The 14,613-nt window shown below is 41.6% G+C and overlaps 1 protein-coding gene across 14 annotated transcripts in view; it reads left to right on the top strand.

Annotated features, from left to right (window-relative positions):
• SH3D19 (SH3 domain containing 19) overlaps positions 1 to 14,613 on the top strand; it is a 207,494-nt gene that overhangs the window by 170,524 nt on the left and 22,357 nt on the right. For 8 of the 14 annotated variants that reach the window (XM_055385526.2, XM_055385523.2, XM_063705601.1 and 5 more), the window contains 4 exons: positions 7,697 to 7,758; positions 9,085 to 9,349; positions 12,982 to 13,050; positions 13,220 to 13,360. In XM_055385526.2, coding sequence (XP_055241501.2) covers positions 7,697 to 7,758; positions 9,085 to 9,349; positions 12,982 to 13,050; positions 13,220 to 13,360 — 537 coding nt within the window. The remainder of the gene's footprint in view (positions 1 to 7,696; positions 7,759 to 9,084; positions 9,350 to 12,981; positions 13,051 to 13,219; positions 13,361 to 14,613) is intronic. The other 6 variants (XM_055385527.2, XM_055385524.2, XM_055385530.2 and 3 more) reach the window with 1 other exon arrangement.

Below are 14,613 nucleotides of genomic sequence, written 5' to 3'. Positions count from 1 at the left end.
CCACGTTGCCCAGGCTGTTCTTGAACTCCTGGATTCAAGCAGTTGTCCGGCCTCCGCCTCCCAAAGTTTATTTGCCCATTTTAAAATCAGATTGTTTGGGTTTTTTGCTGTTACGATGTTTGAGTTTCTTTTGTATTCTGGATACTAATCCCCTATCAGATGAGTAGTTTGCAAATATTTCCTGCTATTCTGTAGGTTGTCTTTTCACTCTGTTGATTGTTTCCTTTACTGTGCAAAACATTTTTGGTTGATATAAGCCCATTTGTTTATTTTTACTTTTGTTGCCTGTGCTTTTGAGGTCTTATTCATAAAATCTTTTTTTTTTTTTTTTTTTTTTTTTTTTTTTTTTTTTTTTGAGACGGAGTCTCGCTCTGTCACCCAGGCTGGACTGCAGTGGCGCGATCTCGGCTCACTGCAAGCTCCGCCTCTCGGGTTCACGCCATTCTCCTGCCTCAGCCTCCCGAGTAGCTGGGACTACAGGCGCCCGCCACTACGCCCGGCTAACTTTTTGTATTTTTAGTAGAGACGGGGTTTCACCTTGGTCTCGATCTCCTGACCTCGTGATCCGCCCGCCTCGGCCTCCCAAAGTGCTGGGATTACAGGCGTGAGCCACCGAGCCCGGCCTCATAAAATCTTTTTTAAGACCAATGTCCTGAGGTGTTTTCCCTGCTTTCTTCTAGTAGTTTTATTGTTTCAGGTCTTAGATTTAGGTCTTCGAGTTGAGTCTTATAAAGAGTGAGTGGGAGGGTTTAGTTTCATTCGTCTGCATATGGATATCTAGTTTTCCCCAGCACCATTTATTGAAGAGACTGTGCTTTCCCCAATGACTGTTCTTGGCACTTTTGTCAAAAATCAGTTGGCTGTAGATATGTGGATTAATTTTTGGATTCTCTATTCTGTTCCATTGGCCTGTGTGTCTGTTATTATGCTAGGTCCATGCTGTTTTTGCTACTACATCTTTGTGTAGTGTATTTTAAAGTTGGTAGGTGATGCCTCCACCTTTGTTCTTTTGGCTCAGGATTGCTTTGACTATTCAGGGCCTTTTGCGGTTCCGTACAAGTTTTAGGATTTTTTTTTCTTTGTTTGTAAAGAATGTCATTTGTATTTTGATAGGGATTGCATTGAATCTGTAGATTTCTTTGGGTAATATTCTCATTTTAACAATATTAATTCTTCTAATCCATGAATATAGAATGTCTGTTTGTTTGTATCCTTTGTATCTTCTTCCATTTAGTTTTCCTTGTAGAGGTCTTTCACTTCCTTAGTTAAATTTATTACAAGGTATTTCTTTTTGTAGCTATCGTAAATGGGATTGCCTTCTCAATTTTTTTAGCTAGTTCTTTGTCACTTATAGAAATGTTACTGATATTTGTATATTAATTTTGTATCCTGCAACTTTACTGAATTCATTTATCAATTCTAAGAGGGATTTTTTGGTAGAGTCTTTAGGTTTTTCTAGATATGAGATCACACTCTTTTTTTGAGACAGAGTCTCGCTCTGTCACCCAGGTTGGAGTGCAGTGGCACGATTTCGGCTCACTGCAACCTCTACCTCCTGGGTTCAAGCAGTTCTCCTGCCTCAGCCTCCCAAGTGGCTGGGACTACAGGTGCGCACCACCATGTCCAGCTAATTTTTTTTTGTATTTTTAGTAGAGACAGGGTTTTCTCATATTGGCCAGGCTGGTCTTGAACTCCTGACCTCAAATGGTCCATCCGCCTCGGCCTCTCAGAGTGCCAGGATTACAGGCATGAGCAACCACGCCAGACCACAATCGTTTTTTTTTAAATATCCATATGGCATATGATCTTTAAGGCTTGTTTTCAGAGAAATTAACTTTTAAGTCTTTGAACCAAATTTGCAGTTCAAATTTCATCATGATTTTACATTGTGCATTAACTATGCTTATTATACAGGCAAGCCCACCTAATCATCTGGAGAAGAAAAATTTCTTTGAAGGAGACATTAAATTAAATTAGCCAATATCAAGTTAATGAGATTTTCCTGAAGAATGAATTAAAATTTAGTGATCACTTGTGATTTTCAAAGTAGCTGGTAATAAACTTTTATTAAATCTGGGCCAAGAAAGCCCAAAAGAGGATAGTAGGGTTCCTACCATACTAATGTTAAACTGGAAAATCCCAAATTCCCTTGGAGGAAAAGTTGCTTGAGAAGGTTGGCTTCTACTCTGAAATGGTTATAAAAAGGAGTGAGAGGGTGATGAGTAAGTAAAACATCATTTGTTAATGTCCATTATATGTAATGTCCATCATATGTAATGGACTTTGTAAACTATAAAGCTTTATTGAAATAGTATTGGGGTGCATGGTGGCTCACACCTGTAATCCCAGCACTTTGGGAGGCCAAGGCGGGCAGATCACTTGAGATCAGGAGTTTGAGATCAGTCTGGCCAACATGGTGAAACCTCATCTGTACTAAAAATACAAAAATTAGCCAGGCATGGTGATGCGTGCCTGTAATCCCATCTACTTGGGAGGCTGAGGCAGGAGAATCGCTTGAACTCAGGAAGTGGAGGTTGCAGTGAGCCAAGATTGTACCACTGCACTCTAGCCTGGGCAACAGAGCAAGACTCGTCTCCAGAAGAAACAAAGAAATAGTTAGTATTATACAAAAATGAGCCAGGTGTGGTGGCACACACTTGTAGTCCCAGCTGCTCAGGAGGCTGAGGCACGAGAATTGCTTGAACCTGGGAGGCAGAGGTTGCAGTGAGCTGAGATCGTGCCACTGCACTCCAGCTTGGGCCAAGGCTCTGTCTCAAAAAAAAGAAAAGAGGCCGGGTGTGGTGGCTCACACCTGTAATCCCAGCACTTTGGGAGGCCAAGGCGGGTGGATCACTTGAGGTGAGGAGTTCAAGACCAGCCTGGCCAACATGGTGAAACCCCATCTCTACTAAAAATACAAAAATTAGCCAGGTGTGGCCCGGGCGCAATGGCTCAAGCCTGTAATCCCAGCACTTTGGGAGGCCGAGGCGGGCGGATCGCCTGAGGTCGGGAGTTCAAGACCGGCCTGACCAACATGGAGAAACCCCATCTCTACTAAAAATCCAAAAAATTAGCTGGGTGTGGTGGTGCATGCCTGTAATCCCAGCTATTCGGGAGGCTGAGGCAGGAGAATCGCTTGAACCTGGGAAGCGGAGGTTGTGGTGAGCCAAGATCACGCCATTGCACTCCAGCCTGGGCAACAAGAATGAAACTCCATCTCACAAAAAAAAAAAAAAAAAAAATGAGCTGGGTGTGGTGTCATGCGCCTATAATCCCAGCTACTTGGGAGGCTGAGGCAGGAGAATTGCATAAACCCAGGAGGAAGAGGTTGCAGTGAGCCGAGATCGCGCCACTGCACTCCAGCCTGTGCGACAGAGTGAGACTCCATCACAGAAAAAAAGAAAAGAAAAGAAATAGTTAGTATTATTATGTTTAGTGCTAAGCATTCCAGAAGCAACTTCCACATTTTAGAAAAACAAAAAAAAGGAAGTTATAATAAATTAAACCATCTGGAGAGATACCATATTCATAATTGTGTTTGTTCCTCACATGACAACATGAGGAAAATCCTGTCCTGCACTGTTTATAAAGGGAGTCAGAACATTCAGTACTGTACTATAATAAATGCATACCATAATAGACACACTGAATCTGAAGGAAGAAGAGATGAAGAATCAGACTACAAGTTAAATGATTTGCCTGAAGTCACGCATATAGATTTCTGGGACCTGAAAGTCAATCTGTGCCTAAGAAATCCCTTTTTAAAAAAAAAAAATTACAATTACTGAACGAATTTTGAAACAGAGGCCATAAAGACTTAAAGGTGTGGGCCAGGCACGGTGGCTCATGCCTGTATTCCCAGCACTTTGGGAGGCTGAGGCAGGTGGATCACCTGAGGTCAGGAGTTCGAGACCAGCCTGACCAACATGGTGAAACCCCCATCTCTACTAAAAATACAAAATTAGCCAGGTGTGGTGGAGCATGCCTGTAATCCTAGCTACTTGGGAGGCTGACGCAGGAGAATCGCTTGAACCCAGAGGTGGAGGTTGCAGTGAGCCGAGATCGCGCCACTGTACTCCAGCCTGGACAACAAAGCGAGACCCTGTCTCTAAAAAATAAAAAAAGAAGTAGTGCTAATTCTTGGAGAAAAAAGATAAGAAACATATGGAGGCCACTCAGTAATTCCAGCAGACAAGAGTGTGGTCTTGGGAGAAATACCTGTTTTTTAAAAAAAATATAGCGGCCAGGCGTGGTGGTTCATGCCTGTAATCCCAGTACTTTGGGAGGCCGAGGTGGATGGATCATGAGGTCAGGAGTTTGAGACCAGCCTGACCAAAATGGTGAAACCCCATCTCTACTAAAAATACAAAAATTAGCCGGGTGTGGTGGCACGCGCCTGTAATCCCAGCTACTCAAGAGGCTGAGGCAAGAGAATTGCTTGAACCCAGGAGGCGGAGGTTGCAGTGAGCCAAGATTGTGCCACTACACTCTAGCTTGGGTGACAGAACAAGACTACATCTCAAATATATATATATGTACATATATATGTAGCAAAAGGCTAGGCACAGTGGCTCACCTCTGTAATCCCAGCACTTTGGGAGTCTGAGGCAGGTGGATCAATTGAGGTCAGGAGTTCCAGAACAGCATGGCCAACATGGTGAAACCCCGTCTCTACTAAAAATACAAAAATTAGCCAGGCATGGTGGCGCGTGCCTGTAATCCCAGCTACTCGGCAGGTTGAGGTGGGAGAATTGCATGGACCCGGGAGGCGGAGGTTTGGTGAGCTGAGAGCATGCCACTGCACTCCAGCCTGGGCAACAGAGTGAGACTCCATCTCAGAAAAAAAAAAAAAAGAGAGAATAGCAAAAAACTGGGGAATTATTTTTAAATTGGAATATTATTCCAGTGCAGATGAACAAAAAGATGGAATCTGCAGAGACAATACAAGCAGGAAAACCAACTTTACCAGAAACTAAAATGCTTGTCCAAACACATTAAAAGCCAGAGTTCAGGGATATCAGAACTAGAGAAAAACTGTCAAAAAGCAAATGCAGAGAGCGTTGAGGTTATGTGTGGAATACCCACGAGGAGGAAGTCCCTAATCAGTTATCTTGCAAAGACTCAGCAGAACCTGGGCATAAACCCAGACTTGAGCAAACACTAAGACAATGGCTCCTGCAAGAACTGTCTCCTCTCAATATTTGGAGTATGTCAGATACAGCAGTGCCTTTCAGAATGTGCCTAACATCCCTAAAGAATTTGAATGTGCCACTCTTTCTTTCTGATTTAAAATGTTCTTACTGTTGCAAATTAAGAAATTTAAAAGATATTTAAGATTTTCCATAAAAATACCACCCCCCAGGAAAAACTATAGCTAATGTTTGGTACAAAATTAGGGTCATATGCTGTGCATTTATTACAGTACGTCATCTGCATCTTTCCATGTCAAATTTATATATCTATTTTTTAAATTTTCTTTATCAAGGTATCTAACAATTACAGTTTTGAGAAAAGCAATTAAAATTTCTTCCTATCTGCTAGAGTTTGTTTTAATTTTAAAGGTAGCCAAAGAAATAAATGCATTTTTCAAGCATCATGGCAATATTTGTCAGGAAAAACATAGGCAGCAGTGTAATTATAAGGCATGGATTATATTCTGGAATATTGCAGGGTTTATAAGCTGGTTACTTGCTTCACTACATTAACTGAACTCATTAGTGAAAGCAAGTTTTAAGGGCAAGCTTAATTTGTCTTTTAAAATGGGATTTTATAATATTGAAACATGTTTAAATGATCACAGTTATTGGCAATTAATCATTTGGTATTTAAGGAAAAGGTTATAAATATTCAGTATAATTTAAAAATCATAAAAGTGAGTTTTGGCTCATTTATAAGAAGGAGAAAAACAGTCTGAAGTAGCCCAAAGATTCCCAAGCTTTAATTAAACATCCTTTACAAAAAAAAAAAGCAATGTAATTTAAAGGGTCAGCATTTTTTTTCTTATGAAGTTTTGGGGAAATATTATTTCCTGAGTGTGTTGGGGACTTAGAAAGTAGGAAAAGTGGAAAACAAAAGAACACAGAATTAGAAGAATTTAGTGAGGGACTGGGTGTGGTGGCTCACGCGTGTAATCCCAGCACTTTGGGGGGCCAAGGCGGGTGGATCACTTGAGGTCAGGAGTTTGAGACCATCCTGGCCAACATGGTGAAACGTTATCTCTACTAAAAATATGAAAATTAGCCAGGTGGGGTGGCACACGCCTGTAGTCTCAGCCACTCGGGAAGCTGAGGCAGGAGAATCACTTGAACCTGGGAGGCAGAGGTTGCATTGAGCGGAGATTGCATCATTGCACTCCAGCCTGGGGGACAGAGTGAGACTCCGTCTCCAAAAAAAAAAAAAAAAGAAAAAAAAGAATTTTGTGAGGGCTTTTTCCCCCTCCAAAAAACAGAAATTTTGGCTTTGAGATCCTTTGGCTTCCCACTCAACAGAAGATCTGAAAATATTCTCCATGTATTACCTTAATTTCCCAATCCTTGGGCTATAACATGTTCAGAAAACCTGTTTAAATGGAACAGTTTGACCCTTCCCCTACAGAAATCTTCCTATTAATCTCCACACTTCCAGTTTCTCTCATCTACGATTAGGATAAAACATTCCAACTGTGCCTGTCTTTTATTGTTCACATTATTCTCCTTTACTCTTTTCCTCTTTTCTACAAAACTCTTTTTTAGCCCATCCAGCCCCTTTGCTAGAGTGGTACAAGCACACTGCTTTCTTGGACCTTAACTATTTCTCCTTACATGCCTTCCTCTCAGACCATCCTGCAAGTTTCTTTTACGTTCCCACCTCCTTCTAGTTCAAAACCCACTGCAAATTGTTGAAACCAAACAGTGATGAGATAAGATCTGCCTATTCAAAACAAAACCAACTAATAACCATCCCTCTTACTATGTGTTTAAACTTAGGAGCAGTATGTTTCTTATGTGTGATCACGGAATGAATAAAGAGCATATATATATATATATATATATATATATATATATTTTTTTTTTTTTTTTTTTTTTTTTTTTTTTGAGATGGAGTCTCGGTCTGTTGCCCAGGCTAGAGTGCAGTGGCACGATCTCGGCTCACTGCAACCTCTGCCTCCTGGGTTCACGCCATTCTCCTGCCTCAGCCTCCCGAGTAGCTGGAACTACAGGTGACCGCCACCATGCCCAGCTAATTTTTTGTATTTTTAGTAGAGATGGGGTTTCACTGTGTTAGCCAGGATGGTCTCAATCTCCTGACCTCGTGATCCACCCACCTCAGCTTCCCAATGTGCTGGGATTACAGGCGGGAGTCACTGCACCCGGCCAAGAACATACATTTTTAAATTCTCTTCAGGGCCTGCTTAAATTTTCCCTTAATATCTCATGAATCCACCGAGTGCATGGCCATGCAGTGCAGTTGCTCAGGCTGTGGCCCACAACAGGAGACTGGTTTCTTCCTGTCAGTGTTTTCACTTGTTATTAGGACATGAATAATTTAGGCAGAAATAGGTTAATATTGTTTAAGGCTGAAAACTCTTTTAAGCTACTTTCTATATTTCAACTGCATTTCTACTTGTAGATCCAGCCAAAAGGTTGCCTAGAATTTCTCTTGACAAGTTCTTGTTTCAGATTAACCTTAACTAAAAAGCATTCTCTGCTACTTGCAGGAATCCAACCACCCAGGTCAAACAGGAGGTTTTGTGCGAGGACCCCCAAGGTTGCCACCGAGGTAAGTAAATGTGGGAAAAGTTAGAGAAAAATTAATGACTCAGAGACCCAACTCTCTTTTTTATCACCAAGATTGAGTGTTGTTGGCCTTGAATCTTTTTTTAGAGATAAAATAATCTCACCAATTCATGCAGGCCCCTTCCACTGTCTGCTTCTAACGGTAGGTTGTGGGAATCTCTGCTCCCTTTTTAACACAGTTCAACTCACAGAGCATTTATTTCCTCAAATAAATGAAAAAGATTCATTTCTGAACTTAAAACAGCTCCACTTCTAGAATATACATATACATGCACACAAACACCCTCCTGGTTAAGAGACTGGTTTTTGGCATTTCCGAAGGAGACTGGCTTTGTGAGCTCAGAGGTGACTGCCTTCTGAGTTCCAGAGCTATTCAAATAAAGGGCTGTAATGCTATCAGAAGACATTATTACTATGTTGAAATTTATTTGTTTATTTATTTTTTGAGACGGAGTCTCGCTGTGTCACCAGGCTGGAGTACAGTAGCACGATCTCAGCTCACTGCAACCTCCACCTCCCGGGTTCAAGCGATTCTCCTGCCTCAGCCTCCCAAGTAGCTGGGACTACAGGCATGAGCCACCATGCCCAGCTAATTCTTGTATTTTTAGTAGAGATGGGGTTTCACCGTGTTGGCCAGGATGTTCTCGATCTCATGACCTCATGATCCGTCCACCTGGGCCTCCCAAAGTGCTGTGATTACAGGCGTGAGCCACCACGCCCGGCCGAAAATTATTTCTATCGTAGGGATTAAGGAAAGGCTTTCAAAGTAATAGTTGTCCTATCCTTTCAGAACTAGCTTTCTTTATATTAATCTAAATTAGACTTTTAATAGTAACACCTATAACATGAATATTAGGGGATTTTGATGTTCCTTTTCTAATCATGTACAAGACCCCAGCATGCACACATCGTATCTTATTATAAGCTTTTCACCTCAGACTTTGGTAGAAAGTACTTAGTTTCCAGAAATAGTCATGATGTGTTTAAGAGCAAATGGGACCTTAGAGAGCTCATGATAGTAAATGCTTGTTTGTCTTGAACTAATGAATCTCTAGCGCAAGATAAGAGGAAACTGGAACATCATGGCATTTCCTCTAATAATGTAATGTTTAATGCAGCAGTAGTTTGCTCAAAAATAGCATACCCTGCATGTTTCAGTAAACTGTATTCCACTAGCAGAAAGCTGTGTCTGTCTGTGTGTGTGTGTGTGTGTGTGTGTGTGTGTGTGTGTGTGTGTGTGTAAGACAGGACAGGACAGAATTTAATACTGATCAAAACACTGACTCATGGCTACTATGTTGACTTTCAGACCTGTGAATGGAAAAACCATTCCAACTCAACAGCCTCCAACCAAGGTGCCCCCTGAGAGACCACCTCCCCCAAAGCTTTCTGCAATCAGAAGATCTAATAAGAAACTGCCTTTTAATCGATCCTCTTCTGACATGGATCTTCAGAAAAAACAAAGTAACTTGGCAACTGGACTCTCAAAAGCCAAGAGTCAAGTTTTTAAAAATCAAGATCCGGTGCTACCCCCTCGTCCCAAACCAGGACACCCTCTCTACAGTAAATACATGGTAAATTTAGCTTTTAAAAATGTTTGTGGTCAAGAGGTGTGCCCTAAAGTATGTATACGATTCATCATTCCTTAGAAAAAGATGATGGAACAAATGTGGAATTGTCCCTTGACGCCAAGAGTGCTTTAGATGAGTAGGCCATAATAAATTCTAGGTCTTGGTTGGGCACAGTGGCTCACACCTATAATCCCAGCACTTCGGGAAGCTAAGGCTGGTGGATCAGCTTGAGGCCAAAAGTTTGAGACCAGCTGGCCAACGTGGTGAAACTCTGTCTCTACTAAAATTACAAAAAATTACCCAGGCGTGATGGCACAATCCTGTAATCCTAGCTACTCAGGAGGCTGAGGCGTGAGAATTGCTTGAGCCTGGGAGGCAGAGGTTGCAGTGAGCCAAGATTGCACCACTGCACTCCAGCCTGGGCAACAGAGTAAGACTCTGTCTCAAAGCAAATAAACAAAACACATAGGTCTTTAAAGCAGGGTTTCATTATTAGGAGAAATGTAGGGAAAGTGGAGAGAAAGCAGGGCAGGCCAGGCTTGTAACTTGCTGCCTGGCTGGACCAAACAGAAATTCTGAAAAACCTGACCCAGTGGGTTATACTAATGGGAGTAACTCTGACAGATACTATAGTTTATATCTTTTGTTTTTCCTTTCATTTAAGAGATGGAGTGTCACTCTGTCACCCAGACTGGAGTGCAGTGATGCAATCATAGTGCACTGCTGCAATCATAGTGTACTGCAGTCTCGACCTCCTGAGCTCAGGGATCCTCCTGCTTCACACTCCTGAGTAGCTGGGGCTATGGGAACATGCCTCCACTCCTGGCTTATAGTTTATATCTTGATATAGTTTATATCTAATAACTCCTTTTCCCCTTGAGTAAATTTTAAAATGAAGTAGAAAGTTCTTACTAAGATGGATGGTTTTTCCCTCATTTTCCCCTTTTGTAAGCCCAATAATTATCGTGGTCCATTTAATAGTTACCAGTTAGAAGTTTTCATCAATAGTTGAGCTATTGATTTTGTTCTCTTTTAATGTTTTTCTCATCAAATGACCTAAACCTTTGCCTGCATTTCCCACAGTTAAAAAACAGAGTTGCTGGGTGGTGGCTCATGCCTGTAATCCCAGCACTTTGGGAGGCCGAGGCGGGTAGATCACTTGAGGCTGGGAGTTTGAGACCAGCCTGGCCAACATGGTGAAACCTCTGTCTCTACTAAAAATACAAAAATTAGCTGGGCGTGTTGGCACATGCCTGTAATCCCAGCTACTCCAGAGGCTGAGGCAGGAGAATTGCTTGAACCCGGGAGGCAGAGGTTGCAGTGAGCCGAGATTGTTCCACTGCACTCCAGCCTGGGCAACAGTGAGACTCCATCTCAAAAAAACAAAACAACAACAACAACAAAAACAGTTGATGTGTTCTCTACTTTGATCAGGTTAACCTGAAAAATGTAAAACAAATAAAAATGATAAGGAGGCCAGGTGCAGTGGCTCACACCTGTAATCCCAGCACTTTGGGAAGCCAACTGCTTGAACCCAGGAGATGGAGGTTTCAGTGAGCCAAGAGTATGCCACTGCACTCCAGCCTGGGTGACAGAATGAGACTCTTTTAAAAAAAAAATAAAAAATAAAAATGATCAGGAGAGCAGGACTGCTTACTCTTTTTAACAATTGAACGACAGATAGCTTGTAACAAGAACAGCAATTAATAATTCTATGTTGTGTTACATTTCCATCATTGAGCCAGGAATTATTTTTTCTTTAAGCTGTTCAGGGTTTTTCAAAAATCCGCTTTAAAGAAGGGTAAAGACAAATAAGAAGGAGGCAGTATATTCATACATATTAATATTCACTTAAACTGATGAAACTTTAATTTCTAAAAGCCAGGGGTGTTCTTTGGGATAGATTACTTAATTAATAAATAACAGTAGTTGATGTATATTGAGTACTAATTATGAGCCAGGTGCTGTTTGAAGCACTTTATGTATGTATTAAATAACTCATTTATTCCTCACACCAACCTTGTGAGGTAGATATTATTATCCTCCTTTAACAAGTGAGGAAAATAAGAAACAGAGACATAAAGTAACATGCCCAGGGTTGCGAATCCAGTTAATGGTGGAGCAAGATTTGAGAACAGGTCAGCTGGCTCTGACGCCTGCTCCTAACCATTATGCCAATCGTTGCCTCTACTTGATTTGGCCATTCTGTTAAGAGCCGTTTCTCAAGGGGAACCAGATTTCACGTTTGGTTCTTGTCATGCACGTCTGTGTGAAGAGACCACCAAACAGGCTTTGTGAGAGCAACAAGGCTGTTTATTTCACCTGGGTGCAGGCGGGCTCAGTCCAAAAAAGGAGTCAGCAAAGGGAGACAGGAGTGGGGCAGTTTTAAAGGATTTGGGTAGGTAGTGGAAAATTCCAGTTAAAGGGGGTTGTTCTCTTGCGGGCAGGGGCGGGGGTCACAAGGTGCAGGGTAGGGAGATCAGGAGACGCATTGTCCCAGGGAGGAACATAACAAGGTCGATTGATTAGTTGGGGTGGGGCAAGAACAAATCACAGTGGTGGAATGTCATCTTTTGTGGTTCTTCAGCTGCTTCAGGCCATCTGGATGTATACGTGCAGGTCACAATGGCTTAGCTTGGGCTCAGAGGCCTGACAGTTCTTAGCATAGTCGTATAATGTCAATAAAGCATTTTTTAAAACTCAATACATTCAAAATGATGGTATATATAGAGCTGTATGTCTCATTACAAAATAATTCTTCAAATCTTTCATTTATTGCCTGCCTACAGTACCATTAAATTGCCAGCCAGGAATCTGGGTACATTGGAAGCCCTAGGAATCTGACAAAGATGTTGGGAAATGGCACCACCAAGCCAGCTGTACAGGGCCACATCCTTGCACTGTGGATCTTTGCTCCTGGGTGACCCAAGGCCCAGGCAGCCTTCTTCCCATGTTGGATGTGAGCTTGTGTGATTGCATTTCCCGGGTATGCCTTTTATATAGTACAGACCCTCTGATGTGCACTCATCAGCTAAAATTTTCCAAATCAGGGAACAGAGCCCCCTGGACAAGGTCCAGTACAGATGTAAAAACCATTCTAAGATCAGACAGAGCTGAGTGGACCAGCAAGTGGCTGGGATCAGGCCATGAAATGGATTTAAGTAGACACTTGGTATCAGAGAGACTCTAGGAGAAGAGCTTCAAGGTCTATGGAAACAGGCAGGCAGTACACGGAGGGCTCCAATCACTGATCAGCCTTCAGAGGACACCATTGTAAGAACCCTGAATTAAAGAACTGGCTGTGAGGTCAAGTGCTGGGTGTTTCTCCTTCAAACCCCCAGGGGACTTGGCGGATCTTGTCCTGTAGAACGGAACTTCCTGGTTATGGTCATTAAGGGAATGTTAGGCCATGTTTAGCTCTTGTGGTTCTATGGGCCTAACTCCAACTCCCAAGAGCCTCTTAACATCCATGAGAAATGGCAGGCCCCATTGATCTAGAGCGCGATGAAGCCAGGTGAGTTTAGCTGCTGGAGAAGGTGCACTTTAGGCACACACATGCCAAATTCCTAAATGATCAGCAACTTAAGAGGAGGTTATTTGATTGTGAATAAGCCTTTTATTGGTTTACGTTTAAGCTGTCTGTGCTTCATGGAATTGCCAATGAAGATATTGTCTCGCAAAACCCCGGAGAACTCTCTTGTAAGGTAAAGTAGAGCTCTTTCCTTACTGGTTAATGTAAAAAAAAAATTACTGGCCTCTGTTACTACCATTACACATTATTAAATGCTTTAGGCTCCAAAGATTAAAATGTGAAAAAGTAATAATGTTTTATTAAATAATAATTGCTTCAGAGAGTGGTATTGTACCTTGCAGCGTGGGGATGTACTTGTGATGCTGAAGCAGACGGAAAATAATTACTTGGAGTGCCAAAAGGGAGAAGACACTGGCAGAGTTCACCTGTCTCAAATGAAGATTATCACTCCACTTGATGAACATCTTAGAAGCAGACCAAACGTAAGGAATTAATATTGTTACAGCCCTCATATCACACATAGCAGCACATTTCATGGAACTATTAATTATATCTCATCTTCAGGTTTTTATTAGCACATTTATTTTAACCAGAGTAAAAATTACAGTAGCATTTATTCTACTTTTAGAATAAATTACTACTAAGAGACTTGCCACTGCCATACTAATCACTTCGATACAGAGTGACTACCCTGTGTTTTGTTTTCTTCACTGCACTCCAGCCTGGGCCGTAGAGCGAGACTCTGTCTTGGAAAAAAAAAAAAAACAAATAAAAAAATAAAGTAAATATGAAAAATAATAGTGATCAAGTAAAATACTTGGTTTGCCGTTTATCCTAGTTTTCATAATCTTTTCCCATTTTTTCTTCTTAGAAGGCAGTTTATCTTTTGAAGTTTGCTAAGAAACTAAAAAATTGTATTTGGAGAGCAGAGGAGATATGTGTTAAGGTAGCTTCTGCTGGCATATGAAAATCCTTACTTTAGCTCCCACGGGGCAAGTTCTCCACTGACTCATTTTCTCTGTTTTGGTACGGCATTATCCATCTGTCATAGCTGTCCTTCCTCTTTCAGAACACACTTATGGCAACAGTGGAAGTTATACTGCCAAAAAGCTTTCCTTTGTGAAAAATAGAAGCTAAAAAAAATTAGAATTTTTTTTTTTTTTTTTTTTTTTTTTTTTGAGATAAGGTCTCACTCTGTTGCCCAGGCTGAAGTGCAGTGGTATGATCACTACAGCCTTGACCTTCCCGGCTCAAGCAATCCTCCCACCTCAGCCTCCTGAGTAGGTGGGACTACAGGCGTGCACCACCATGCCTGGCAATTTTTAAAATTTTTTGTAGAGACAGGGTCTCACTATGTTGCCAGGGCTGGTCCGAAACTCCTGGGCTAAGCCATCTGCCTGCATGGGCCTCCCAAAGTGTTCAGATTACAGGTATGGGTCATCATGCCCAGCCAAAAGTTAGTCTTTTATAACAGTGCAAAGTTCTTTCCACCTTAAATACCACCTTCTCATCTTTTACTATAGACTTGCAGAGAGTTGGCCTCTGATGGGCAGCTATTGGTGATAATGAAATGAATCCTCCTTTATGCTTCTGGGTTCATGGCTATTGTTACTTTTTTTTTTTTTAAATAAAACTTACCTATTTGAAAGCCTAGTTTTAAGGTAAATATCTCTACGAATGTGTTGTACTTTGCCCTAACTTGGCAAATAGAAAATATTGAATGAACATGACCAGT

The sequence above is a fragment of the Gorilla gorilla genome, chromosome 3 (assembly GCF_029281585.2).
Source record: "Gorilla gorilla gorilla isolate KB3781 chromosome 3, NHGRI_mGorGor1-v2.1_pri, whole genome shotgun sequence".
Lineage (NCBI taxonomy): Eukaryota > Metazoa > Chordata > Mammalia > Primates > Hominidae > Gorilla > Gorilla gorilla.
Note: the sequence above shows the minus strand (reverse complement) of the source record. Positions and strands in the feature narration are given on the sequence as shown.